We start from the raw sequence: 26,459 nt of genomic DNA, 5'->3' as shown, positions 1-26,459 counted from the left end.
TGGTTGTTAGGCTGGACAGATTAGAGACATCAGTTCATTTTTATGAGATTGTAAGTATAGGTATAGCATGTTTCTGATAAGATTAAATTGTAACTTAACATTTATAGATGATTTTTTTTTAAATTTAAAAAACAATTTAAATAAAAAAATCTGATAGTTTTTTTTTTTTTTTTTAAATGATTGATTTGGATCCAGCCTACAAAAGATGGACTGAAAATTGGATACACTGATTCTCACTACGGTACTGGAGGAAAGAATCTGGGGATAAGAATATGGAAAGCGAGAGACTAAAGTGTATGAAAAATCCACTCCAACATAGACAAATTTCTTCTTATACGTGGGCAAACAGTGCACTCTATTTAAAAGTCATGTCATGTCATGTCATTTTCTGTTCAGATTTATGTGTAACATATCAAAGGAGACATCTAAAAGACATGCAATGCATAAATAGTACTTTATTAAAGCAAGTATACTTCTGTTTTATCAATAAATACAAATTATGTACTAATCACCAGAAAAGTCTGGTTGTTGAGAAAATACATTTTTTTTCCTGTACACTTCTGCAAAAATAAAACATTTGCATAGATTTCACAGGGCTGCCCTTCTAGCTGTCTGGAAGAGCCCTACAATACACAGCTCTTGAATTTTATTATGAGTGCTTTGGTGTTCATGCTAACTAAGTAAACAAGACAACATGAATAAAATGGTAAATGCATTTGTTCCAAACCACATTAGCCTATTGGCATATTCTGCTTTCTATAGTCTGGACTAAAACAAAAATGGCTCCTACGCAATAATGCCCTTAGTTCTAACTAAAAACGTGACAGTTTGAGGACGAAAACCTTCTCTGTCTTACTTATATCTCCCAATTTCTGTTCAGTTAGAAAAATTCTGAAAGACATCTGCCCCCTCAAGCCAGTTTCGGAAGCAGGTTAGCCCTCTTTCTCTGATCTGTTTCCTTCCCTTGTCAGTAATGACTTCTCCAGTTTGTTTCACAATCACCAGTTTAGGGATGGCCGTTATATTGTACTTCTTCTTCAAATCACTGGAAATAAAACACAAAATTAAACACACTGTTAGAAACATTGTAGGCAACCATTTGCTATTTTTGAAGGGGAGGTCTATGCAATACAAACTGAACACACACAAGGGGTGAGATTCTGCACTGTATCTCAGAGGCGCAAACACAGAACTTACCACACAGGGAAAGCAGGGATAATAAGATGGCTTTTAGCCCCTCTTTGCACCCTCAAGTTTCTGGGCTGCTCTGCAGTTTGTAGTCCTAACTGAAATTATCGCTGTCTCCCTTGGGCTTCCACATGGGCTGCAGTACTGCTTAGAACCTCCATAAGCACAGCACGCTCCAGTCTTACCCCAACACGCCTGTGGCTTACAAGAGGATCCTGGGAAGGCTGCCCTCTTCCATGGTGCATCTGCACCCAGGAAATCTCCTGTAGCCAGAACAATTCTCAAGACCCATTATGCTGCTCTGGCCCTTTTACTATGTGTGATGTGGCTGCACGGGGATAACATTCTTACTTCAGGAGTTTTCATTTGAAATCTAATTGAAACAAAACTACCTGAAAATTAATTCAAAGTGACAGTGTCTCTCAGCTTACACATGAATGTAAAACTGATAGCAAAGTGACCAAATCTGAGGAAATTCAAATCTAGTTATTACAGTGTCCTTTTAACAAAACAGAAAACCTATGTTTCTAATACTAAGAAACACGGCAGATGTAGGGATTCCTATAAATATTTGAATTTTCATACAGGTTTCATCAAACTGCAGGAATAAAACAAGTACTTTCTGATGTGAGGGACTAACAGCCACAGTGATAGCAGCTGCCTCTCAATCCAACTGAGGCTGGGTACAATAATCCTACCCCCGATAAAAATCAATGCTAGCTCTTCCTCTACGTAATTAATGTTGGTCCCCTCTTTCACTTAATACAATCAGTGTTGGCTTGGCTTTTTGCTGCTAGAAGGCCCTTTGCTCTGTTTTCTTAAAGTAGCAAGGTGCTCTGAGGGAGGGAACTAGCAGCCTAGGAGCCAGAGATTGGTTCTGGTTATGGGAGGGCCAAGCCAGCATCAGGCAAGGAGAGGTGGAGAAGAGATACACTGCACAGTAGTGCAGGCAGCCACTTTACTCTGTGAACCAACGGTTTGAAGCTCTGCAGGACAGTGAGAGCAAGGGATGGCTCCACCTTGTAGAAAGAGAGACGGGGTCAGAGTTGAGGAGTCTGAAGAACAGGAGATGGCAGATACATGGGCGAGCCAAAGCTCCTCAACAATGCCATCATTTTACCTCACAGAAACTAAGAGAAAAGACTGCATTATGGAACATCAAAGTTAAAAACATCCTAGCATTTAACATTATAGCAATGAACAGTTAAGTGAATGGATAGAAATACTCAGATATCCTCACAGAGGGTACCAGCATTTAGGTAACTGCAAGCATCTGTGTGCACAGGAAGAAACATTTCTGCCAGCTACCTTCCGTCTACTGGACATGCTTATCATAATCACACATTTCTAACCTTTGGGCCAAAATGAAAATGCAACACATTTCACAGAGATCTACTACTCTCCCCTCTCCTTGGTAAAATGAATAAATAAAATTAAAAACAAAATAATATGCTAGCCTGATTTGCTCGCAGGGTACTTATAAAATCTGTGACCTAAATATTTCCAGTGCATCGTGTACAAGTATACATGTGGTCTCTTTCTAGATGGTCAGGTCTCCAACTAAGTTGGAGAAGTGAATCAGAAAGATACAGTGAGATTTTCAACCTTTATAGAAAGGAGAGTTGGGGCAGATAGGGATGTCTACCCCAAGCTAGAATATCCAGGCGATGTCAGAGGTACCTAAACCAATCCATTTGTTCAATGATTCCAACCACTACAACTGTACACTGTAGCCTGCCAACACATTTACTACCGTATTTTCCGGCGTATAGGGCGACTGGGTGTATAAGACGACCCCCTATCTTTTTAATTAAAAGATAGGGTTTCATCTTATACCCCAGCGCCCCTCCGCCTCCTTTGCTCCCGGTGTCCCTGGTCTGCTGGAGATGGTCCCCAGCAGACCAGAGGCACCGGGAGCAAAGCCGCCAGGAGCGCCTGGGCTGCCCCCCCCCCCTCCCGCCGGAGCCCCTCCGCGGCTTTGAAAGCCTCGGGGGAAGCCGGCGGGGGGGCATCCCAGGCGCGCATGGGCTGCCCCCCCGCCGGAGCCCCTCCGCGGCTTTGAAAGCCTCGGGGGAAGCCGGCGGGGGGGCATCCCAGGCGCGCATGGGCTGCCCCCCCGCCGGAGCCCCTCCGCGGCTTTGAAAGCCTCGGGGGAAGCCGGCGGGGGGGCATCCCAGGCGCGCATGGGATGCCCCCCCCCGCCGGAGCCCCTCCGCGGCTTTCAAAGCCGCGGAGGGGCTCCGGCGGGGGGGGGGCATCCCATGCGCGCCTGGGATGCCCCCCCGCCGGCTTCCCCCGAGGCTTTCAAAGCCGCGGAGGGGCTCCGGCGGGGGGGGCAGCCCATGCGCGCCTGGGATGCCCCCCCGCCGGCTTCCCCCGAGGCTTTCAAAGCCGCGGAGGGGCTCCGGCGGGGGGGGGCAGCCCATGCGCGCCTGGGATGCCCCCCCGCCGGCTTCCCCCGAGGCTTTCAAAGCCGCGGAGGGGCTCCGGCGGGGGGGGGCAGCCCATGCGCGCCTGGGATGCCCCCCCGCCGGCTTCCCCCGAGGCTTTCAAAGCCGCGGAGGGGCTCCGGCGGGGGGGGGCAGCCCATGCGCGCCTGGGATGCCCCCCCGCCGGCTTCCCCCGAGGCTTTCAAAGCCGCGGAGGGGCTCCGGCGGGGGGGGGCAGCCCATGCGCGCCTGGGATGCCCCCCCGCCGGCTTCCCCCGAGGCTTTCAAAGCCGCGGAGGGGCTCCGGCGGGGGGGGGCAGCCCATGCGCGCCTGGGATGCCCCCCCGCCGGCTTCCCCCGAGGCTTTCAAAGCCGCGGAGGGGCTCCGGCGGGGGGGGGCAGCCCATGCGCGCCTGGGATGCCCCCCCGCCGGCTTCCCCCGAGGCTTTCAAAGCCGCGGAGGGGCTCCGGCGGGGGGGGGCAGCCCATGCGCGCCTGGGATGCCCCCCCGCCGGCTTCCCCCGAGGCTTTCAAAGCCGCGGAGGGGCTCCGGCGGGGGGGGGCAGCCCATGCGCGCCTGGGATGCCCCCCCGCCGGCTTCCCCCGAGGCTTTCAAAGCCGCGGAGGGGCTCCGGCGGGGGGGGGCAGCCCATGCGCGCCTGGGATGCCCCCCCGCCGGCTTCCCCCGAGGCTTTCAAAGCCGCGGAGGGGCTCCGGCGGGGGGGGGCAGCCCATGCGCGCCTGGGATGCCCCCCCGCCGGCTTCCCCCGAGGCTTTCAAAGCCGCGGAGGGGCTCCGGCGGGGGGGGGCAGCCCATGCGCGCCTGGGATGCCCCCCCGCCGGCTTCCCCCGAGGCTTTCAAAGCCGCGGAGGGGCTCCGGCGGGGGGGGGCAGCCCATGCGCGCCTGGGATGCCCCCCCGCCGGCTTCCCCCGAGGCTTTCAAAGCCGCGGAGGGGCTCCGGCGGGGGGGGGCAGCCCATGCGCGCCTGGGATGCCCCCCCGCCGGCTTCCCCCGAGGCTTTCAAAGCCGCGGAGGGGCTCCGGCGGGGGGGGGCAGCCCATGCGCGCCTGGGATGCCCCCCCGCCGGCTTCCCCCGAGGCTTTCAAAGCCGCGGAGGGGCTCCGGCGGGGGGGGGGCATCCCATGCGCGCCTGGGATGCCCCCCCGCCGGCTTCCCCCGAGGCTTTCAAAGCCGCGGAGGGGCTCCGGCGGGGGGGGCAGCCCATGCGCGCCTGGGATGCCCCCCCGCCGGCTTCCCCCGAGGCTTTCAAAGCCGCGGAGGGGCTCCGGCGGGGGGGGGCAGCCCATGCGCGCCTGGGATGCCCCCCCGCCGGCTTCCCCCGAGGCTTTCAAAGCCGCGGAGGGGCTCCGGCGGGGGGGGGCAGCCCATGCGCGCCTGGGATGCCCCCCCGCCGGCTTCCCCCGAGGCTTTCAAAGCCGCGGAGGGGCTCCGGCGGGGGGGGGCAGCCCATGCGCGCCTGGGATGCCCCCCCGCCGGCTTCCCCCGAGGCTTTCAAAGCCGCGGAGGGGCTCCGGCGGGGGGGGGCAGCCCATGCGCGCCTGGGATGCCCCCCCGCCGGCTTCCCCCGAGGCTTTCAAAGCCGCGGAGGGGCTCCGGCGGGGGGGGGCAGCCCATGCGCGCCTGGGATGCCCCCCCGCCGGCTTCCCCCGAGGCTTTCAAAGCCGCGGAGGGGCTCCGGCGGGGGGGGGCAGCCCATGCGCGCCTGGGATGCCCCCCCGCCGGCTTCCCCCGAGGCTTTCAAAGCCGCGGAGGGGCTCCGGCGGGGGGGGGCAGCCCATGCGCGCCTGGGATGCCCCCCCGCCGGCTTCCCCCGAGGCTTTCAAAGCCGCGGAGGGGCTCCGGCGGGGGGGGGCAGCCCATGCGCGCCTGGGATGCCCCCCCGCCGGCTTCCCCCGAGGCTTTCAAAGCCGCGGAGGGGCTCCGGCGGGGGGGGGCAGCCCATGCGCGCCTGGGATGCCCCCCCGCCGGCTTCCCCCGAGGCTTTCAAAGCCGCGGAGGGGCTCCGGCGGGGGGGGGCAGCCCATGCGCGCCTGGGATGCCCCCCCGCCGGCTTCCCCCGAGGCTTTCAAAGCCGCGGAGGGGCTCCGGCGGGGGGGGGCAGCCCATGCGCGCCTGGGATGCCCCCCCGCCGGCTTCCCCCGAGGCTTTCAAAGCCGCGGAGGGGCTCCGGCGGGGGGGCAGCCCATGCGCGCCTGGGATGCCCCCCCGCCGGCTTCCCCCGAGGCTTTCAAAGCCGCGGAGGGGCTCCGGCGGGGGGGCAGCCCATGCGCGCCTGGGATGCCCCCCCGCCGGCTTCCCCCGAGGCTTTCAAAGCCGCGGAGGGGCTCCGGCGGGGGGGCAGCCCATGCGCGCCTGGGATGCCCCCCCGCCGGCTTCCCCCGAGGCTTTCAAAGCCGCGGAGGGGCTCCGGCGGGGGGGCAGCCCATGCGCGCCTTGGATGCCCCCCCGCCGGCTTCCCCCGAGGCTTTCAAAGCCGCGGAGGGGCTCCGGCGGGGGGGGCAGCCCATGCGCGCCTGGGATGCCCCCCCGCCGGCTTCCCCCGAGGCTTTCAAAGCCGCGGAGGGGCTCCGGCGGGGGGGCAGCCCATGCGCGCCTGGGATGCCCCGCCGCCGGCTTCCCCCGAGGCTTTCAAAGCCGCGGAGGGGCTCCGGCGGGGGGGGCAGCCCATGCGCGCCTGGGATGCCCCGCCGCCGGCTTCCCCCGAGGCTTTCAAAGCCGCGGAGGGGCTCCGGCGGGGGGGCAGCCCATGCGCGCCTGGGATGCCCCGCCGCAGGCTTCCCCCGAGGCTTTCAAAGCCGCGGAGGGGCTCCGGCGGCGGGGCATCCGGCGTACAAGACGACCCCCGATTTTTGGGGGATGTTTTTTAACATCAGAGGTCGTCTTGTACGCCGGAATATACGGTAAATTGGCTATCGCTGTTTCTGACAAGGATGATTCATTACAAAAACTGTTTTTACTCCAGAAGGTGTCTTACTCAACTATGTGTCTCTGTGTTTCCTCCTAACGTTACATCCATTATACCAAAGGCTTCAGCAGATACCTCTGATTAAAGTGAACTGTAATGAAAAATGAACTCATTTCAATTCACCTAAGAGTAGAAAGAACTTCATAGCCATTAGTTATTTTTCAGTTCTTCTAAAATACATAGTGAACTGATGAAAAACAGTAAGTTAATGGAAGCAATAGTATGCTATATACGACATTTAATAATAGGTAATTATAAGATGTGTCTCTCCATTTGGAAGGGTAAGATTCATTACTCAAAAAAGACAGCTATCCCTATAAATAGTGGGAATCTCGATAATCTTTATTATGGTAAATAAACAGGACCTTTGTATTATTCTATTTATAATATGTATTGCGTATTTAATAACTGGCTACATTAAGCGTTAAAGACCTATCCTCAAGAATATCACAAGCCAGGAGTGTAATTTTGTCCTCTGGGGCTGAGCCAGTGTTTCCTCTAATTTTGATGTCCACATGCAGAATGAATTTTGTTATGTGCACCCAATATGGAGATGTGCAACACACCACCTCCATATCAGTGCATGTAACATTGCATTCTGCACATGGACAAACTGGAGCAGGGGTGGGGCTGAGGGCTTTGGATGAGTGGTTTGCAGTTTAGGCGGGGGGGAGGGGAGGCTCAGGACTAGCACAAAGGGTTGGGGTGGGGAGGGGTACAGGCTGCGGCCTGGGATGCAAGCTCAGGGATGGGGGGATTCAGGTACATGCTTTCCTAGGACAGAAGGATTCTTCAACTATCAACTCAATCACTTGCTTAAAGGTAAGCAAAGATCCTCTTCCCCTTCTCATAAGTTCCCCTTCTTCCCTCTCATGTTCATTATTGCCTCATTCATACATGCTCCCATCTGCCATTCCCTCTTCCCAGACCCATACACCTCATACTGTAGCGAGGAGCTTAGTATAAATATATAGATAGTTTCAGTCCTTCCACCACTCTGCCTTTTGACTACCTTCTACACTCCCTTTTTTGGAGTTTTTTTTGGGATACTACTCTCCCAAGCCCCAAAGCTTTTGACACTCAAGTATTTACTCCAATTAAGCTGCGCTGAACATGTAATCAGTTGAATCTGGCTTGCCACTTAGCTAGAAGGAATTGCAAGGATGAAACACAAACAACTCTGGGGTGAAATAAGCTGCTTGTACAGGGGTTTCAGGTCTGCTGGCAAGTGGGAGTAGGAAACTCAACTACCACATATGAAGGCCTGAATCCTGCACTGTGATACAGATGGATGAACTGCTGCATCCACATGAAGTCTGTGGGGGTGCAGAACAGGCACAGCAGTCTGCTTGTACAGGTCACGATGATAAAAACAGAGCCTAAATTGCAGCTGCTAAATTGCTTGCTTGTAACTCCTTCCTAGCCACTAATCTCTTCCTTTTCTTCATCTCCCTCCTGTTTATTCCTCTCCCCCTCCAGGATCGGAAGGTTCACACCTGCAACACAAAGCCAATAAACACTACTCCTGGGGGAATTCTGCATGAAAAAGTTAAATTTTCTGCAAAATTCTTCAAATATTATTTGTTAAAATAACACTATATTACCACACCAGTTTCCATTATTTTGTTAATTTATTTCAAAATACCTTTCAGCTAGTATGTCTGTAACAATACAGACACACACACACAAATTCTCCCAGGAGTTGAATTAAAGAAACCCCTATAACAACCCAGTTCCTGTTTCCATGGCGTCCCTCTCCCCAGAGCCTGTTGTATGTTTATTAAACAGAGGGGGACTTTCTTTATATGAGTGCTACTATAGGAAATTACTGACTATATAGTTCAAATGCCAAATCATTCAATTAATTTCAACAGACTTTTGCTCCACTCTGCTTACACTACAGTGACCCTTGGCTTTCCATAATGATAATACTATTGGAATGCCACAAATCATCCACCAGATTTATTTTGATGTTGTAGTGATTGTTGTCGTAAGATAATATCACTGCCTCCTCCCCCTCTGCTCAGAGAGAGTAAATGAGAAAAAGCCACCACTTATCCCATGGAGAAAGGGGTGTAGAGGAAATCCTGTTCCAGGGTCTTACTGCAGCTACTTCATAGCAATTGTGTTTCCTATGGTGTAGACCTTGCATAAACAATGAAAGAAAACAGAAGTAAGGAAACAGAAATGGACAAAGCATGTATTCACAAGAGGCTGTGTAAATAATATGTAACTAGTAAATAAAGAAATATTAAGAAGAGGAGTACCATGTAATAAGTTTGCTGCTGTAGCTTTGTTTACTAGCACAAGAGTGTGGACAGTTCATGATCTATACAAGAATCGGTTCACAAAATTAGCAAGGCAATCATAAAGCAAGCAATATCTGTTTTGGAATCTCTGTATATTCTGATTTATAGTTATGTACTCGGAGGAATGGGGGGCAGAGAGGTTGTGGTGCACCCTAACCAACTCCTTACATCTGAGCGTGGTCACACCAGACGTGGCTTTTAAAAAAAATGTCACTTTTTAAAAAGTATCAGAAATAAAGTCAGATTCAGACCTAATTTCCAGAGAACAGGATCAAGTTTTCTCCCAGAACTGAACCAGATGTTCTAGATCAGTGTTTCTCAAACTGTGCTCCGCGGAGCCTTGGGGCTCTGCGAGACATCTCCAAGGCCTCCGCGAGATTGACAAACTGGAAACATCGATAGGTACAACACACACAATCAGTGGACAGCTGGGGCGCCACATAAATTTTATGCATGTAAAGGACTCCGGAGCCCAAAAAGTTTGAGAACCGCTGTTCTGGATAAACTAAGTGGAAAAAGCTGTCAACATAGTTTTAGGCACTATGTCAATTAGACCTACTGAGAGCAAAACTCACAGGCTACGTCTACACTGGCCACAATTTCCGGAAAAGGGATGCAAATCAGGTAAGTCAGGATAGGGAAATCCGCGGGAGATTTAAATATCCCCTGCAGATTTAAATAAACATGTCCGCCGCTTTTTTTCTGGCTTGGGGAAAAGCCGGAAAAAAAGCATCTAGACTGGCGCGATCCTCCGGAATAAAGCCCTTTTCCGGAGGATCTCTTATTCCTACTTTGAAGTAGGAATAAAGCCCTTTTCCGGAGGATCTCTTATTCCTACTTCGAAGTAGGAATAAGAGATCCTCCGGAAAAGGGCTTTATTCCGGAGGATCGCGCCAGTCTAGATGCTTTTTTTCTGGCTTTTCCCCAAGCCGGAAAAAAAGCGGCGGACATGTTTATTTAAATCTGCGGGGGATATTTAAATCCCCCGCGGATTTCCCTATCCTGACTTATCTGATTTGCATCCCTTTTCCGGAAATTGTGGCCAGTGTAGACGTAGCCACAGAGAGTTCTGACATTGACTTCACTGGAGTCTGGGTTTCACTCCAGAGGTACAAAGGCACTTAAAAAAAATCCCCTTTGTCTTTTTCCCTTCACTGCCTTATGAAAGTTCACCATCCAATCTGCCAGTTTATTCCACATGCATGAGTTGGGACTAAACATAGTATTAAACGGTATAGAAATCTCTCTCTCAGAAGTTCTAACCGAGTGAACAGTTTTTAAAAACAAAAATGACTGAGGTTAACAGTTCAAATGTATCTTTGGCATAATATTCTCTCTCATTTCAGCTTTCAGAATTAACTCCTATTTAAATTTCAGTTACTTGTTATACTTAAACTCTTTTAAGTGTGATGTCTTACGGTATTGCTAGCTTTAATACTGAAACATTACAGCTCTCTGGAACTTTTGAAGAGAAAGACCTTGATAAGCCATATGAAAAAGTAAGAACTTCTAGAATCTTGAAAGAAATGGTGTCTTGAAACAATCAGGTCAATTAACTAACAGCTGATAATTCTTCCTTTGTTTAATCCATCAATTACTTATAAATACAAAATACATTGTGATACATTTGTAAACGTTTATCTGGCATTTAGTCTTATTTAATCATAAAACGTAAATGCTATTTTTGTGCATTAACTGAATTTGAATTTCCATCCAAATAGACCTTGATACAAAACACAAGTTAAAAACTTAATGTAGAAAATAAGAAAAGCACCATTCAACCCTTCCTGACATAATTAAATATATAACTGAATAAAATAAATTAAGCTATATAATTGCGTAAATAAATATGTATAGATGGAGTGTATACTCTTAGCAAGAAAAAAGCAAGTTTAGGGTAAATGCTATATTCAGTTTAAATAATACGTTTTCATGGTTACCAACTAATGAGAATCAACATTTCTTTAGGAAAATAACTATAAAAGTACAAAAGCAAAACAATTAAAACTGGCTATATCAAATGTTTCCTCCTTTCGGATTTAAATAATGATTAAAATATATTAAATTGCTTTGATTTAAATCACTGCACTCTGTTAGTCATGAGAGGAGTGAGCCAACTAGCCAAAGCAACACCAAGCATCAGACTCACAAGCTAACTTTACAAGATCACTTCCACACTCCAGCAAATGTTAACAGACTTTTTTTTACAAACACCGATATTTATCTGAATTTCCTTCGCAGTTCCACCTGGTTGGGAAATTGCCACAATTTGTGGAAGCAAAGACAGATAAATTTCCAATGAACTATTTTTCATAGGATTTTTTTATGTAAATTGAGCAAGCTACACTGATGCCTAGGTCACTTTCCTGAGAGGATACAATTAGTTTAGAACCCTGTAAAACATGCCAGTAATCCAAACTTTTCTCTACTATATACATTATCTTTTGTCTATATTGAACTTTATCAAGCTATCCAATCACCTAGCTTGTGTGTGTCTCTTTCATTCCTCACACTTCTCTGGACTGGATTCATCTAATTAACTTTTGTGTTACCTGCAAAGTTTGGTACTTTGCCCCTCCCTTTCCACGCAGTTAATTTAAAAAATGATACAGGACCCTAGCAGAAATCTTAAGGCACCTTGCTGTTAATCTTTTGTCAGGAAAAAGGATTCCCCACCCCTAGAGACAAGATCATCTTTTACTCTGGTCATCAGAAGAAGTGGGCTGTGCTCAAGAAAGCTCATGATACCATCTACATGTTTTGATAGTCTATAAAGTGCTATCAGACCTTTTTTTTATTGGACCAAGTTTGCTAGGCAAGGGACAAGCTTTTGAGCTACACTGAGCTCTTCTTCAGGGGCCCTAGTACAATGGGAATGGTGGAGCTTCTACTCTTGTTCTCTATTTATGTGGAAGAATTGGGGGCCAAAAGCAAACCCTCCAGAAGTATGGGATGTGAGGTGCTATAGTGCCAGGGTGCAATATTTGTCTAGATTTCATTTGGTGTCTGCCAGAACAGAAAATCGTCTAGATTTTCACTTTAGATTTTGGAGCTGCCTGGACTCAGATGTCACTTCTGGGATTTTGCAGCACTGGCACCACCAGGCTCTGGCAAGAGCCAGGCTCTCTGGGCACGTTCAGCCAGTGGGATTGGGGAGGCTGGGGGGCAAATTTGGGTGGATCTCGCTGGGATTTAAAGTCCAGCCCGAAGGACCTGCCGTGTGGGGAACAGCAGCTGTTGTGGCCCCGGCCACCCCGCCCCACGGATCACGCGGCTGCCCCAGGGGGCCCCCAGCCTGCAGGTAACCCCCACGCGGAGCACTCACTGCTTGTAGGGGTCGTGGAAAGGCAGCGCCAGCCAGTCCCCGTGCATGTCGTGCATGTACTCGGCCATCTCCTCGGGGCTGCGGTCGGACGAGATGAAGACGATCTCGAAGGGGGCGGGCGGCTGGGCGCCCTCCAGCAGCTCGGTGTAGAAGTCGCACAGGAGGGGCGTGAAGTCCCGGCACGGGGAGCACCAGCCGGCCGAGAAGTACAAGCCCACGATCTTGTTCTGCAGCACCTCCTCGGGGTCCACCGCCTGCCCGGCCCTGCTGAGCAGCGCCCGCCCGCTGAACACGTCCACCATCCCGCCCGTCGGCCACGCGGGCGCCGAGCCCAGCGGGGGGGGGGGGGGGGCGAAGGCGGCTCCGCTGCTCCTCCGCTGCCGCCGCCGGCCGGGCGCCTGCGAGAGTCCCGGGGGCGCTGGGGGGGGGGGGGGAGCACGTGATCAGAGGCGCGCGGGGCGGCAGCGAACACTCCAGTCTGAGCAAAGTCCGAGCTGCGTGCGGCTCCCCCCGCCCGGCTGCTCCCGCGCTCCCCGCATAGAAACCTGCCCCAGCTGGCAGCGCGCACCCGCGCCGGGGCGAGGCAGGAGCGTTCACACGAGCGGATCAGCTCCCCTGCCAGCCGCTGGGAGGCTCCGCACTCTGCCGGCCCGGGGCACCCTTTGGGGGGGGGGGGGGTGAGAGATTTAAACCTGAACCAGAATCTCAACAGAAGCACTTACCCTAGCGGCAAAGCTCGTTTCTTCCCATGATGTGTCGGCTGCAGCGCCTCTGCCCCGTGTGCTCCACACCCACTACTGCCCTTAGTAACACACGCCTCCTGCCCTCTCGCTCTGCCACTGACTGACAGCTACGTTTGCCAATCGCGGCTGGAGCGCTCTGCGAGAAGCTGACCCCCCCCCCCACGATCCCCCCCCCCCCCCCAAACACTGCTCAGGGCCTCCGTTTGCATTTCTTTTTTTTTTACTGGACAGAAGACGCAATTACCAGACTGTCCAGGCAAGAACCAGACACCTGGCATCCCTACTTGGGAGTGGGGGGAGCATGCAAAGTCTCCTCCCTCCCTGCCATGAGTGTGCAGTGCTTCTAAGTGCCATGCAGGGCAGGGGCAGGATGGGAAGAGACTTGGTGTGCTTCCCCCCGCCCCTAGGCCCTAATTGGCCTGGGGATGGGGCAGCGGCAGGGCCTTCATGGGCCGGATCAACTCACTTGGTGGGCCTGATCTGGCTCACAGAGGCCCTTTGGTCCACCTCTGTTCTAGATCAAGGAACAGAAGGTCTAAGCCAGGGATATGGAGATATTTGTGCATGCTGATTCTAGATGTGCTCATGTAAATCAGGTACTTACACATAGTTCTTCAAATAACATATACATGTGCAATTACCTGATTTTGCAACAAAAATCCTGAGTGGTTGCCTGTTGGATAGATAATTTTGGATTTAAAAACCTAAACAAAAAAGGACCACTAGTTATGAAAAGAAAAGTGGTAAAACAAATGTGTTAATAGGAATAGGAGGTACTCCATACCTTTTTAAACCAGGCCACTTTATTTAGATGCCCAAATATGGAAATGACAGGCTAACTTTAGGCATCCAAAACCTGATCATTTGGGCTCTAATTCCTAAAATTATGTTTGCACCATGTAAGGTTAGAGATTTAGTACACATACACCAAAGGAAACACAGAATTCTGGCTCTCAGGAAAAAGCAATCCATTAAAAAAAAGGCACCATAAGCAGTAATACTGTGTATCACAGTGGCCACCATTGCAATCTTGCTTTTGCAAACAGACAGCATTTCCCCAGTATTTCCTATCTTGGACCTATGGAAATATTGCATGCAGATGTAGATTAAAAACTTCCAAACTGTAAGAACAGTAGGAAAACAGAACAGACTGCCTAGGGAGATCATAGTAGTTCCTTCAATAGAGATTCTTAAAAGAAGGCTAGATAGCCATCTGTCTTGGCTGGTTTACAGATTCTACATCTTGGCAGTGGGTCAGACTAAATAACTCACGTGGTTCCTTCTAAGTTTATGAATCTATACGGATGCTGAGTTGCAATTGCTGAATTTCTGTCATTTTCCTATCCAAAATCTCAGCTGTTTTTCATTCAAAGAGATTTTGCATATAAAAGTTTAGAACAATAGTTTTGCTGATGTGAGTTCTCCTCTCTAGCACAACAGGGTGCATCAAGGAAGCTGTTAAAAATGACTATCTAGCGTTATCTTAATTGCATCCCTTCCCACCCTAGGAAAAACAGACAGATATATTCAGTATTGTTTTGTTTTGAGTCAACGGTTATTTTGTCATCATTGTTACATTTTCAGATGCAGGATGAATCTGTGTTCCAAAATAAAAATCTCTTTGGATTTTAGGAGTTGATTCTTTTCTAACAAGGGTTCCTAGCCAAGTTAAAACAAAAACAGGACTATGTGGCACTTTAAAGACTAACAAGATGGTTTATTAGGTGATGAGCTTTCATGGGCCAGACCCATTTCCTCAGATCAAATAGTGGAAGAAAATTGTCACAACCATATATCCCAAAGGATACAATTTTAAAAAATGAACACATATGAAAAGGACAAATCAAATTTCAGAACAGAAGAGGGATGGAGGGGGGAGGGAAAGAAGGTAAATGTCTGTGAGTTAATGATATTAGAGGTGATAATTGGGGAAGCTATCTTTGTAATGGGTAAGATAATAAATTAATTATCCTCACACACAACTATTTCAGATTTGGTGACAATATATACCTCCAGACCAGTGGCACTGCTATGGGCACCCGCATGGCCCCACAATACATCCACATTTTTATGGCTGATCTGGAACAACACTTCCTCAGCTCTCATCCACTTACGCCCCTTCTCTACCTATGCTACATTGATGACATCTTCATCACCTGGACCCATGGGAAGGAGACTCTGGAAGAATTTCACCATGATTTCAACAGCTTCCACCCCACCATCAACTTCAGCATGGACCAGTCTACACGGGAGACTGGACACCATGGTGCAAATAAGTGACAGTCACATCAATACCACCCTATACCGAAAACCTACTGACCGCTATGCTTACCTGCATGCCTCCAGCTTCCATCCCGGACACACCACTTGATCCATTGTTTACAGCCAAGCACTGAGGTACAACCGCATATGCTCCAACCCCTCAGACAGAGACCTACACCTACAAGATCTTCAACAAACATTCTGTAAACTATGATACCCACACGAAGAAGTGAGGAGACAGATTGACAGAGCCGGACGTGTACCCAGAAGCCTCCTGCTATGGGACAAGCCCAAGAGAGAAACCAACAGAACACCATGGGCTATCACCTACAGTCCTCAGCTAAAACCTCTCCAACACATCATTAGTGATCTACAACCCATCCTGGACAACGATCCCTCGCTTTCACAGGCCTTGGGAGGCAGGCCAGTCCTTGCCCACAGACAACCCGCCAACCTGAAGCATATTCTCACTAGCAACTACACACCGCACCATAATAACTCTAACTCAGGAACCAATCCATGCAACAAACCTTGGTGCCAACTCTGCCCACATATGTACACCAGCAACACCATCACAGGACTGAACCAGATCAGCCATACTGTCACTGGTACATTCTCCTGCACATCTACTAATGTAATATATGCCATCATGTGTCAACAATGCCCCACTGCTATATACACCGGCCAAACTGGACAGTCCCTACGTAAAAGAATCAATGGACACAAATCAGGTATTAGGAATGGCAACATACAAAAACCTGTAGGGGAACACTTCAATCTCACTGGACATACAATTGCAGATCTAAAGGTAGCCATCCTGCAGCAAAAAAAACTTCAGGACCAGACTTCAAAGAGAAACTGCTGAGCTACAGTTCATCTTCAAGTTTGACACAATCAACTCTGGATTAAACAAAGACTGTGAATGGCTAGCTAACTATAAAAGCAGCTTCTCCTCTCTTGGAATTCACACCTCCAGATCAGCTACTAGAAGTGGGCCTCATCCTCCCTGATTGGATCCACCTTGTCATCTCCAGCCTGATTCTGGCCTGCATATTTATACCTGCCTCTGGAAATTTCCACTACATGCATCTGACGAAGTGGGTCTTTGCCCACGAAAGCTTATGCGCCAACACTTCAGTTAGTCTATAAGGTGCCACAGGACTCCTCGCCGCTTTTGAAGATAATTAATGTCTTTTTTTAAGCTTAGGTGTAAAGTGTCGAATTTAAGCATGAATGACTTGAAAGAGAATCCTCTGAACTGTCATTTATGCTTAAATTCGACACTTTACACCTAAGCGTAAACAAAGACATTAATTATCTTACCCATTACAAAGATAGCTTCCCCAATTATCGCCTCTAATATCATTAACTCAGAGACATTTACCTTCCTCTCCCCCCCCCCCCCCATCACCCTTCTGTTCTGAAATTTGATTTGTCCTTTTCATGTGTTCTCTTTTTAATTGTATCCTGTGGTATATATGGTTGTGACAATTTTCTTCCACTATTTGATCTGAGGAAATGGGTCTGGCCCACGAAAGCTCATCACCTAATAAACCATCTTGTTAGTCTTTTAAGTGCTACATAGTCCTGTTTTTTGTTTCAGCTACACCAGACTAACACGGCTAGTGATAGAAATGTAGAAATGATTTTAAAATGACCTTTTAGGGCACAATCATGCATGAGAACACCTGAAAGGTGATTTCTGTTTGAAGTGAGGAGGTTGGGTCTGCATTGTATTCTTTTACAAAAGGTTTTCAAAGTGAATTTATTGGGAAGAGGTGAGCTGCATGTTTTTGGCTTTAATTCCATAACCAGGCGTCTCAAATTCCCCGCCTTTGGGCTATCCCCAGCCAGAGCAGTTGCTCAATTTGGCCCAGGAGTCCCAGCCCTGCCCCTTCCTGCCACAGCCCCGACCTCTGCCACCATAGTACCCCATCCCTTGAGAACACAACTTTGGGGTCTACGGGGGGGGGGAGAAGAGACTGGTGCAGGGTGACAGCAACAGTTGGGCCCCCAACATTCCTCATAGTGGCAGGAGCCACAAGGAAGCAGAGTGCAGCAGATGGCCAATGGGCTGGGAGTTTGAGACCCCCGTGCTAAACCTTATCAGATAAAGAAGATGGCTGTACCATACATGCATAGCAAGAGGTGACTACAAGAATAGCAAAGTATTGAGGTCAGTGAAATATTTAGGGATTACTTACTGTGAAGGTTATACATTTTCTGGTTTGGCTAGGATACCAAAAACTCTCAAGCCAGTACTGAATAATACTTACAGAAAGAATGCAGTGTGTATATGTTAAAGGAAGGGTTATGCTAAACAATACAAATCACAAACTGAAGTGCAAGCTGTTTTGTTTCCCCTACTGTAAAATATACAGAAACCCTGTATACATACAGTGAATATTTTGATATTATTTGGATAACATCCAACAAATAAATGCCTAATATAAACTGTACAATTATTTCACAGCTTGCATTTCTCAATCTTTTCCCTCTCTTTATTTGATCATTCTGTAAAGATACATAGTACTCTTTCAGGTGTTCTCTTCACTTAAAAAAAAAAAAAAAAAAAAAAGAGTTATGATGCATTCATGACCTGACTACTCAGCCACTACCCTAATATCCAGTATGGTTGTAATATGCTTGCTCTCTCTCTTCTCCCTCATGCAATTGATCGTCTCCCATCTCAAGACTCAGCCACTACTAAACTGAAGTGTCACTGAATGTGAGGAAAACATTTTTTCAGACACCATCTAATACTTTGCTTGAAAAAAATATATCCTGCTTATATGGATTATAAGCTCCTTTGGGGCAGGGCTTTCTTTGTGTTCTGTCTCTGTACAGAGCCTAGTACAATGGAGACAAGTCTCAGGGGGTAGCCGTGTTAGTCTGTAAGTTCAAAAACAACAAGGTGGCCTGTGGCACTTCAAAGACTAACAGATTTATTTGGGCATAAGCTTTTGCAGGTGGTAAACACTTTGTCAGGTGCACTGTTGGAGCTTATTAGTGCTCTTGCTCTGCAAGTGCATTCTTGGTATCTGTTGTTTGTTAGTTGTTCAGTTAGTTTACAATTTCTCCGTTTCTGAGTTTAGGTACTTATTGAAGAGTAAATATTTCTAGTACAGTAGAACCTCATTGTTACGAACTGATCGGTCAGCCACATGGGTCATTTGGAATTGGAAGCATGCAATCAGGCAGCAGAGACAAACCAAATAAACAAATACATAAACAATCAATCAATCAATCAATCCAACCTTCTCCCTTCACCAAAAAAAATACAAAAAAAAATACTGTATTGTATTAAATGTAAAGTACTAAAAATGGAAAAATTTTAAAAAGATTTTATAAGGAATAGTTATTTACCTTTGGGACGGTTACTTACCTTTGTAATTGTTGTTCTTCAGGATGCGTTACTCATATCCATTCTAAATCTACCGGCTTCTGCTCTGTGTGACTGTTCCAGCAACAAGGAACTGAAGCAGGAATCAGGTCGGCAGGAGTATAGGTGTCACCACAAGGAGCACTACAGAATAAGGAAATTATGTCTGTACTTGTTTCATTTAAATTAGTAATGATTAAAAGCATCTTTTTTCTCTCCTGTGTAGAAGTTTCAAAGTTATTATTAAGTCAACGTTCCGTTGTAAACTTTTGAATGAACAAGCATAATGTTTGTCCATTCATGAGATGTTCGTAACTCAGTTTCTATTGTATGTGCAATCTGAGTTGACACCAAATAGTATTTTAAATATTTCTGGAGAGAGCTTCTAGGAGTTCCCCTCCCCTTTAGTTCTCTCAAAGGCCTTTCATTGGGCTGACCCAACATTCTAGCTGACATATCTTTCTCTGGAGGCTGTTACTGCAGCTTGTGGGGGAAAGAAAAGCAAAGTGGTCTCTTTCAGGGCTTGAGTGTGTCAAGGCAACTCCAAGCCATAGTGTTGGTTGTTACTGAGGGGGAAATCTCGCTCCCCTGGGGTACAGAGCCCCCAGAAGGCTGGAGGTCAAATCAAATCAGTGAGGCAGGAGAGAAACCTAGAAGAGAAAACTTTATGATGCATGCATGCAGGCTGTCACACCAAGAGTGAAAGCAGCCCTGACAGACAGATTCAGGGATTTTTCAGACAGCTCAGTTGTTGATTGTTTTTTTTTTTTTTTTAACATATCAAAGTCTCAGCAGAAGTACTTTGAGATGTTTCTGTTCACACCAGGAGTGCTAGAAGTAAGTTTTTACAGTACACAAAGCCACATGAGAACTTGAGTGGAGGAGTCTACAAGGCAAACTGTGACAAAGATAAGGGTTTACATGACAAATTGTGACAGACTAGGAGTATCCATGAACTTGAGATAGGAGGCATTGTAAGGGTCTTGATTAGAGTTAATTTGATTTCTCTCTGTTACAGGAAGAGAGGCCTGGAAAACTTTTTAACCCTTACAGCAGTTTTCTTTTAGAGAGTTTTGATTTCCTGCACAGTCCCCCCTTTAGACACAATTGGAGTTATTTGATTTTTTTCCCACATGACCATAGCAATTTTTTGGAAACATGGTAATATGTTTCTGATACTCTTACAAAGGTAACTATTGGTTTGTATTATATAGATTGTTAACACATGGTGTTAGTCATCTTGATTTAGGGAGACCTCCTGACATTCCCCTGCCCACCATCTTTTATATTTTATCTGTAGCCAGAGCCATGTAGCATTCCACACACTATTGATCGAGATGGTGCTGGTTTTCTACATGCCAAATTCATCCTTTCATAGCAAATGTAATCCACACTTGGCTACGGCCAATATTTTGCTTTGATAAGAGGTTTTAGATACACAAATTAGCCATCAGCGCAGTTTCTTTCCAAGATGTATGACCAATCATTAATTACTGTGCTGATGCACCACAATAGCCACTGGAGAATTTATTAGGTGGTTAGAAATTTTTTGGATTCAAGCATAATAATTCTCTAATTTTGCCAGATTCTTGACAACCAGGCATCCCACTTTTCTCATCATAAACCTCCAATCCTATAGGTATTCTTACCTGCTTTCAGTGGAAACCAGTGATTTTAAAATGAAAACTTGATCATATAAAGAAGAAGCTCTTTCCTGCTATATTCCTCCAGACTTCTGACTACTTTCCCTCCCCGCCCCCATGTTTGTTTACTCTTTTGTCCAGAGAACAAAAGCAGGAACAACAGGGTAGCTGATGAAGGTTTACATGCTCTTCTTGTGCTTCAAACAGCTCAAAAGGGGCTCAGCCTCTAAGATACAGGATTTCTTTCAAAAGCCACCAATCTACCACACTGCCTCCACCAAAGATGGCTTATGGAGTAGATTGGAAATCACGGACATGTGCACTAGAAACCTGGAGACAGATAACTTGGAAGGAAAACCATATGGCTTTCTGGTTGCACATCGGTTCTTCTGCTCTTGCCCATGCACCAAGCTGCCCTATCTTCCCATCAATGGAAACCACAGTCTTCAGAAGTAACATGAGGTCATTGATTGGTGACTCTGCAAACTCAGAACCAGCTCACCTCTGCAAGGTAGAAGAGAAGTAATTGCTGATGCTTTTTGGGGAATTCATTAGGAATGTCCAAGTTATATTAACAGCATGTCTGAGTAATACCTTATACTTCATCATATTTAAAATGCTGTTTCAAGGCAAAGTGATTGCTGGGTTTCACTGTATATTGTAGAGCGACTGTTCTGACTCTTTACTCCCTTCTTCTGGTCTTGCAGGGTAGAGTTCCCACGTAAGTGGAAGGGGAGCAGAAGTTTGAGGAAGGGTGGGCAAGACAGCATCCATGGGCCAAATCTGGCCAACCAAGATGGTTGATCCACACCCCCCTCCAATCCAGGCCGATTGAGATGTGGGGGCAGGGGAACATGCAAAGTCTCCTCCCCCTGCTAGGGGTATGCGGCACCAGAGAGAACTGCCAGCTGTCTCTAGCTGCTGCACACCCCTGGCAGGGCAGGGCCAGGGGGCGAGAGACTTCTCCCACTGTCCCCACCCCCAGGAACTCATTGGACTGGGACTTGGGGGCGGTGCAAAGTTTCCTCCTGCTGCGGCATCTAGAAGGAACCTCTAGCTGTTCAAAACAGCTGGCGATTCTCTCTAGGCACTGGGGCGGGGGAGGGGATGGCAAAGACTTCACACACTCCCCCACCCCCGGCCAGTCAGGATCTGTCGGCAGGAGAGAACGAGAAGCTCTGACACTTTCAGGGCAGCCCTGGGCCACTTTAGAAATTTGTGAAGTGGCCTCCCTTTAAAAATTATTGCTCACTCCCTGGTTTGAGTTATCATGCATCCTGCACCAAAGTCCCCACACCAAGCTAGCTAATAAATAAGACAGTAGAATGAATTTTAAAATTTGTAGTGTAAGTAGCTGAGACACTTTGAGGCTTTTGTTTTCTGAGTCCCCCACCTGTAAATTGCTGGAACTCTGTGGGCAAAGACAGCAACCAGTTTGTTCTGATAGTTCAACACAATAGAGGAGCCTCACTCATGAAAAAATTCACTTTATTTTCTTTCATCTAAAATAAAGGTCAGTTTGCATCAAATATAGAGGCCTGTTTTTTATGTACGGAAAAGAAAAGGAATAATAAAGCTAACTGTTTTAGACTTGGTCTTGAATCTGTGTAGCCAGGGCCATCCTGTAAGTCCATCTTGTTCTTTTTTAAAGGTAAGTCAAAAGTAAAATTAGTGAATGGATCTCAGCTCATTGTCTGGCCAATATTCCAGCTCATGAACCTCAACCCATTGCAAAAGATTGTGTTGAACATCTAGCCAGTACATTACAGGTTACTGACAACACAATGCTGAGTCAAAAGACTTAGCTTGCAGCACCTTAGAGCACAACTCTCCATGGCTGTATCTAGACTGCATCCCTGTTCCGTAAAGGGGATGCAAATTAGACCTATCGCAATTGCAAATGAAGCGAAGATTTAAATCCCCCCTGCTTCATTAGCATAAAAATGGCTGCTGCTTTTTTCCGGCTTGGAGCTTTGCGGGAAAAAAGCGCCAGTGTAGACGCGGATCTTTCGGAAAATAAAGCCTTTTCCGAAAGATCTCTTATCCCTCATTTTAAGAGGGATAAGGGATCTTCCGGAAAAGGCTTTATTTTCCAAAAGATCCGCGTCTAAACTGGTGCTTTTTTCCAGCAAAGCTCTGAGCTGGAAAAAAGCGGCAGCCATTTTGATGCTAATGAAGCGGGGGTGGGGGGGATTTAAATCCCCGCTTCATTTGCAATTGCAATAGGTCTAATTTGCATCACTTTTGCGGAAAAGAGACGCAGTCTAGACACAGCCCATGACATTAACATATGCTGGTACAAAGAGGTTTCCTTTCCATTTATAAACAGAACAGAAGACTGCTGTATTTACTGAATGATTTTGACCTTTATTTATAGCAAATATTGTCTGGGATTCTTTCCTTTTATTTTCATTAAGGGCATTAACATTATTGCTTTGCTTAGTTCTTTAATCCTCTCTGAGATTCATATGCATAGAGCTATATATAGAGCCCCTGATCCTTCCTCAGGAGAACATGTTAGCTCTAGACAGAGATTACACTGCCTCTTGAAAGCTTGTAAACAATACCTGCTTAATGAAATCCTCTGGCAAATATCAAATTTTAACACAATTCAATGTAAGACACTTTCCACCCTAAAAAGTGCCATTCAGATTTTTACGGGCAGATATAAACATTGATGATTAAGTTCACTGTATTTTTAATGCCTTAGTGGATAGTTTTGTTTTGTTTATTTTAACATAATAGCATGTCTACAGTGTTCAGCTAACGAATATCACATTTCTATTAACAATGTACTTAAATGGCATTATTCTCCTGCCCTTACATTTGTTCCTATATGCTGCACACACAAATTAAAAGAACAAAGAGGAAATATGTACTGAAAGCATATTATATTTTACTCATAGTTTGTGTGCTTTCTAAACATACCCTACACTCCCTCATCCATCCTTTTTTGTCATTACTTGCTGTGTCCCCTGAAATGAAGGACCCGATCCTGCAAACACTTCCAATGCTTGCTCTGCAAATAGTCCCATTGAAATCAACAGAATAGCTCACAGTAGTAAGCACTGTGTCTGGTCGGTAAGCAAAAGGTTTAAATGGTTGGGCTCTAGATTGTAAGCTTCTTAGAACATGGATTTATCTTTTTAATTTGCTTGCAAAGCAGCATACAGTATCTAGGAACACAGTATTGAGAACACAAATGAGCGGTATGGACATATTATGCATTAATGACAAAGCCATGCCAAAATGAGTGCCAGTACATTAATTTATGCCATGCCTCACTGCAATGTATTTTGTAGGTCACAAGTATTACAAAAAGGTATTTTAGCATTATTTAAGAGAGGGAAAATTAAAAGATTTTTGGGCTCTTTACTGTACCACTCCATCTTTTAACTCATGTGTTAGCCACTATGAATTCAACTGTACATATCTCTCAGGAAACTATTCAAGTCTCTGAAGATAACTTTCCTACACCTAGAAGAGTCATAGCTCTCAAAGTTGTAATCTCATGGCCCTGAAAAGTTAGGAGCATGAATTGGAACTCTGTTCGCCCTAATGGCATAAAAACTCCTCATTAGAGCTCTGTAGGGTACCAGAGATCAAACTTTGAAGTGGTATCTTATTTATATGGTTGGTTAATGAATTTCTGAGGTGTACCATTCAAATATAGATGCAGGAAATTCACATTTGGAGGAAGAAGCAGAAAGCACCTCTCTGGTAGGCTGATTTGATAAAAGACAGTTCTCTGAAGCTGTTCAGAGTGTTCAGAATGTTAGAATGTGCACCAAGCAAGAGAGAAGTTTACAGTGAAAGCTCAGTACTTCCTCTGGTAGGAGACCAAGCCATGTGAATGTAGGCCTTGCAGTGAGGGCATAGCAGACTTAACACTGATCCATTGAGCCCTGCACAGATGCCAAATTTGTATCCACATCCATATCTGTAGCCACAAAAAATGAGTCACTGATATCTACACTGACATCTGTAAATGTGGCTACCCACAGATATAAAGCAGGTATCCACAAATTTGTTCTAGATATAAAATATATATCAGCATCTGCATCTACTACCACAAAATGAGCCACAGATATCCACACCTACATCAGTGGATACCAGTTGATATCCATGGATTTGCAGGGCTCTACTGAGCCACATTTTGAGAAACCTGAGTAGCAGCGTGTCTCAATTCTTCGCTTCAGATCTAAGCCACTGAAGTTGATGGGAGTCTATTGAGGTCAATAGACACAGGAGTAAGTCCTTCGAGAAGTGTGAGAAATAGGAAAAGCAAACCTTTCTGGAACCACTGTTGGTTTGAGTCAATGGAAACACCTTAGGATACAAGCATAATGTCAATATGAAAGACCAGCAGCCACCTTGAACAGACATTTATCAAACAAAACAAATACTAAGAAAGCTGATTATAGCAGAGGTTCTCAAGCAGTGCTGGCCGGAAGTCTTCAGTCATGAATGATGTAAGGGATCATAATTGCTTTGGCCTTCCGATGGTGCTACATGGAAGGAGAGGCCCTGGCCATATACCCGCTAGGTTGGCACATGGCTCTATATTTTCTTCTGTAGATATCTAAGCTCTTGACAAAGGTCAATATTATTTCCATGTTACAGACGGGAATAGAGAACCATGGTGAGGAAAAGTGGTCTGCCCAAGGTTACACATCAGACCAGTGAAAGACAGATCTCTTGTGTCCCCTCTCAGCAGTCACATTGCTCTGAAGACAAAACACAATACAAATCAAAAACACAAGGGAAAACAGAATACTCAAAATTTCACCACCATGCAAAATATTTTAAATGACTGACATCTCTCATATAAAATTCACAGCCCTGGTTGTACATGCCACATCTGACGTACTATTTCCTAGTCAGGTAAGAGGGGAAAACCAGACACACATGCAGTATATATGAGATATACTAAACACAATACAAGTGCAATTCTCTTGTGAATTTCACTGGAGGCACTTTCCTGAATAATAAGTACAAAGACACAATGCCCTTTGAACCGGAAATAGTAAACAACATATAAGCCCAGTGTTCCTTGATAAAGTAACTAGTACAGAAGTTTTGTAAATTACATCCCTTTCACCCTTTTTTAAACAGAGAGAAAAGTTACTATATCCATAAAAGGCTAACATCAAGTTAACTGGATATAAATTCCCTTTTCGTGGAAAAGATAGATCTTTGGCCACATCCTGCAGTTCTTACTCAGGAGGAAAAGATGACAGGTAAGGAACGAGTAAGGACTGTAGGATTTGACCATTTACCAAAGTACTTCAGAATGGTATGGTAGTTCAATGCATATCGATCACATTAATGTCTTCTGAGCAACAGCTTTTCTACAATTCTGATAGTTCTATGGTATTTACTTTGAATCATATCTTACATACAAACTTTATCCCCGAACACCGTGTAGAATTCAATAAAACAACTGATAGGGAAATTATGTTAGGGAAGGGAGAAAATGCCATTATAAAAATTTACAAGCCCTCTGAATTTGACATGTTGAAAGAAACAATTTTTTTAAATGAAAAAGAAGTATACATAGAGGCTAAATAAGCATGTAGTACACTTTATAAAGCATAGTGAGACTCAGGGCTGAATTTCCAGCACGGCTAATTAGTGCTGGAAATTACAGAAGTGACTTTGAGCCTCAAGATAGCCTTAGGAAATTAGCTAAGCTTAGTACTTTCTCCCTAGAGAAAACCTGAGCTACTAAGAGCGTTTTGATATCTGTGTCTTGTGCTAATGTACATCAAGCTGCCAATTACTGGTAGGTATTCTAGACTTCAGAAGTCAAGAATGCTGATGCAATGAGCAGGTATTATTAGGGAGCAATTCTGAATGATTGAATACAGCCTTAGCATCACAGCAACAATGAACAGTTTTTGTGCCTACAGCAATGGAAAAACACTTGCATAAAATTCTGCACCAGTTCATTTGTCCTCAGTCATTCTCTCTTTTTCACTCTTCTCTTTGTCCTTATAGCAATTTACTGTAATTATGTTAAGTGGTCCTTTCTTCGGGATGCCATGCTGTCACTGCTGCTATATCTTTTCTAGTTCAGGTACATCAGGATCTTGAACTTCTAAAGCTCTTTCTTTGCCAGAGCTTTGGAAAAGGGTGTGGTCTGGGGACACCCACTGTTTACGTGTGTGTGGAGGGGACAGATATTTTT

At 46.6% G+C, this 26,459-nt stretch overlaps 1 protein-coding gene across 1 annotated transcript; it reads right to left on the bottom strand.

Moving 5' to 3' along the window:
* Window positions 1–435: 435 nt before the first annotated feature.
* Window positions 436–13,093, bottom strand: NXNL2 (nucleoredoxin like 2). Its single transcript, XM_075931862.1, has 3 exons — window positions 12,962–13,093; window positions 12,240–12,657; window positions 436–1,045 (listed from the first exon to the last, which is right to left on the bottom strand). The coding sequence occupies exons 2-3, from the start codon at window positions 12,539–12,541 to the stop codon at window positions 877–879; spliced, it is 471 nt and encodes a 156-aa protein (XP_075787977.1). The 5' UTR covers window positions 12,542–12,657; window positions 12,962–13,093; the 3' UTR covers window positions 436–876.
* Between the last annotated feature and the right edge of the window lie 13,366 nt (window positions 13,094–26,459).

This window comes from Pelodiscus sinensis, chromosome 6 (assembly GCF_049634645.1).
Source record: "Pelodiscus sinensis isolate JC-2024 chromosome 6, ASM4963464v1, whole genome shotgun sequence".
Classification (NCBI taxonomy): domain Eukaryota; kingdom Metazoa; phylum Chordata; order Testudines; family Trionychidae; genus Pelodiscus; species Pelodiscus sinensis.
This window is presented reverse-complemented; position numbering and strand designations above follow the sequence as displayed.

What these genes read in the sequence shown, in the direction of transcription:
- NXNL2 (XM_075931862.1), bottom strand. Translation starts at nt 12,541, where the DNA reads ATGGTGGACGTGTTCAGCGGGCGGGCGCTGCTCAGCAGGGCCGGGCAG. An exon ending in TTCCACGACCCCTACAAGCA is followed by an intron (nt 1,046 to 12,239) that starts GTGAGTGCTCCG and finishes TTTTATTTCCAG; the next exon opens with TGATTTGAAGAAGAAGTACA.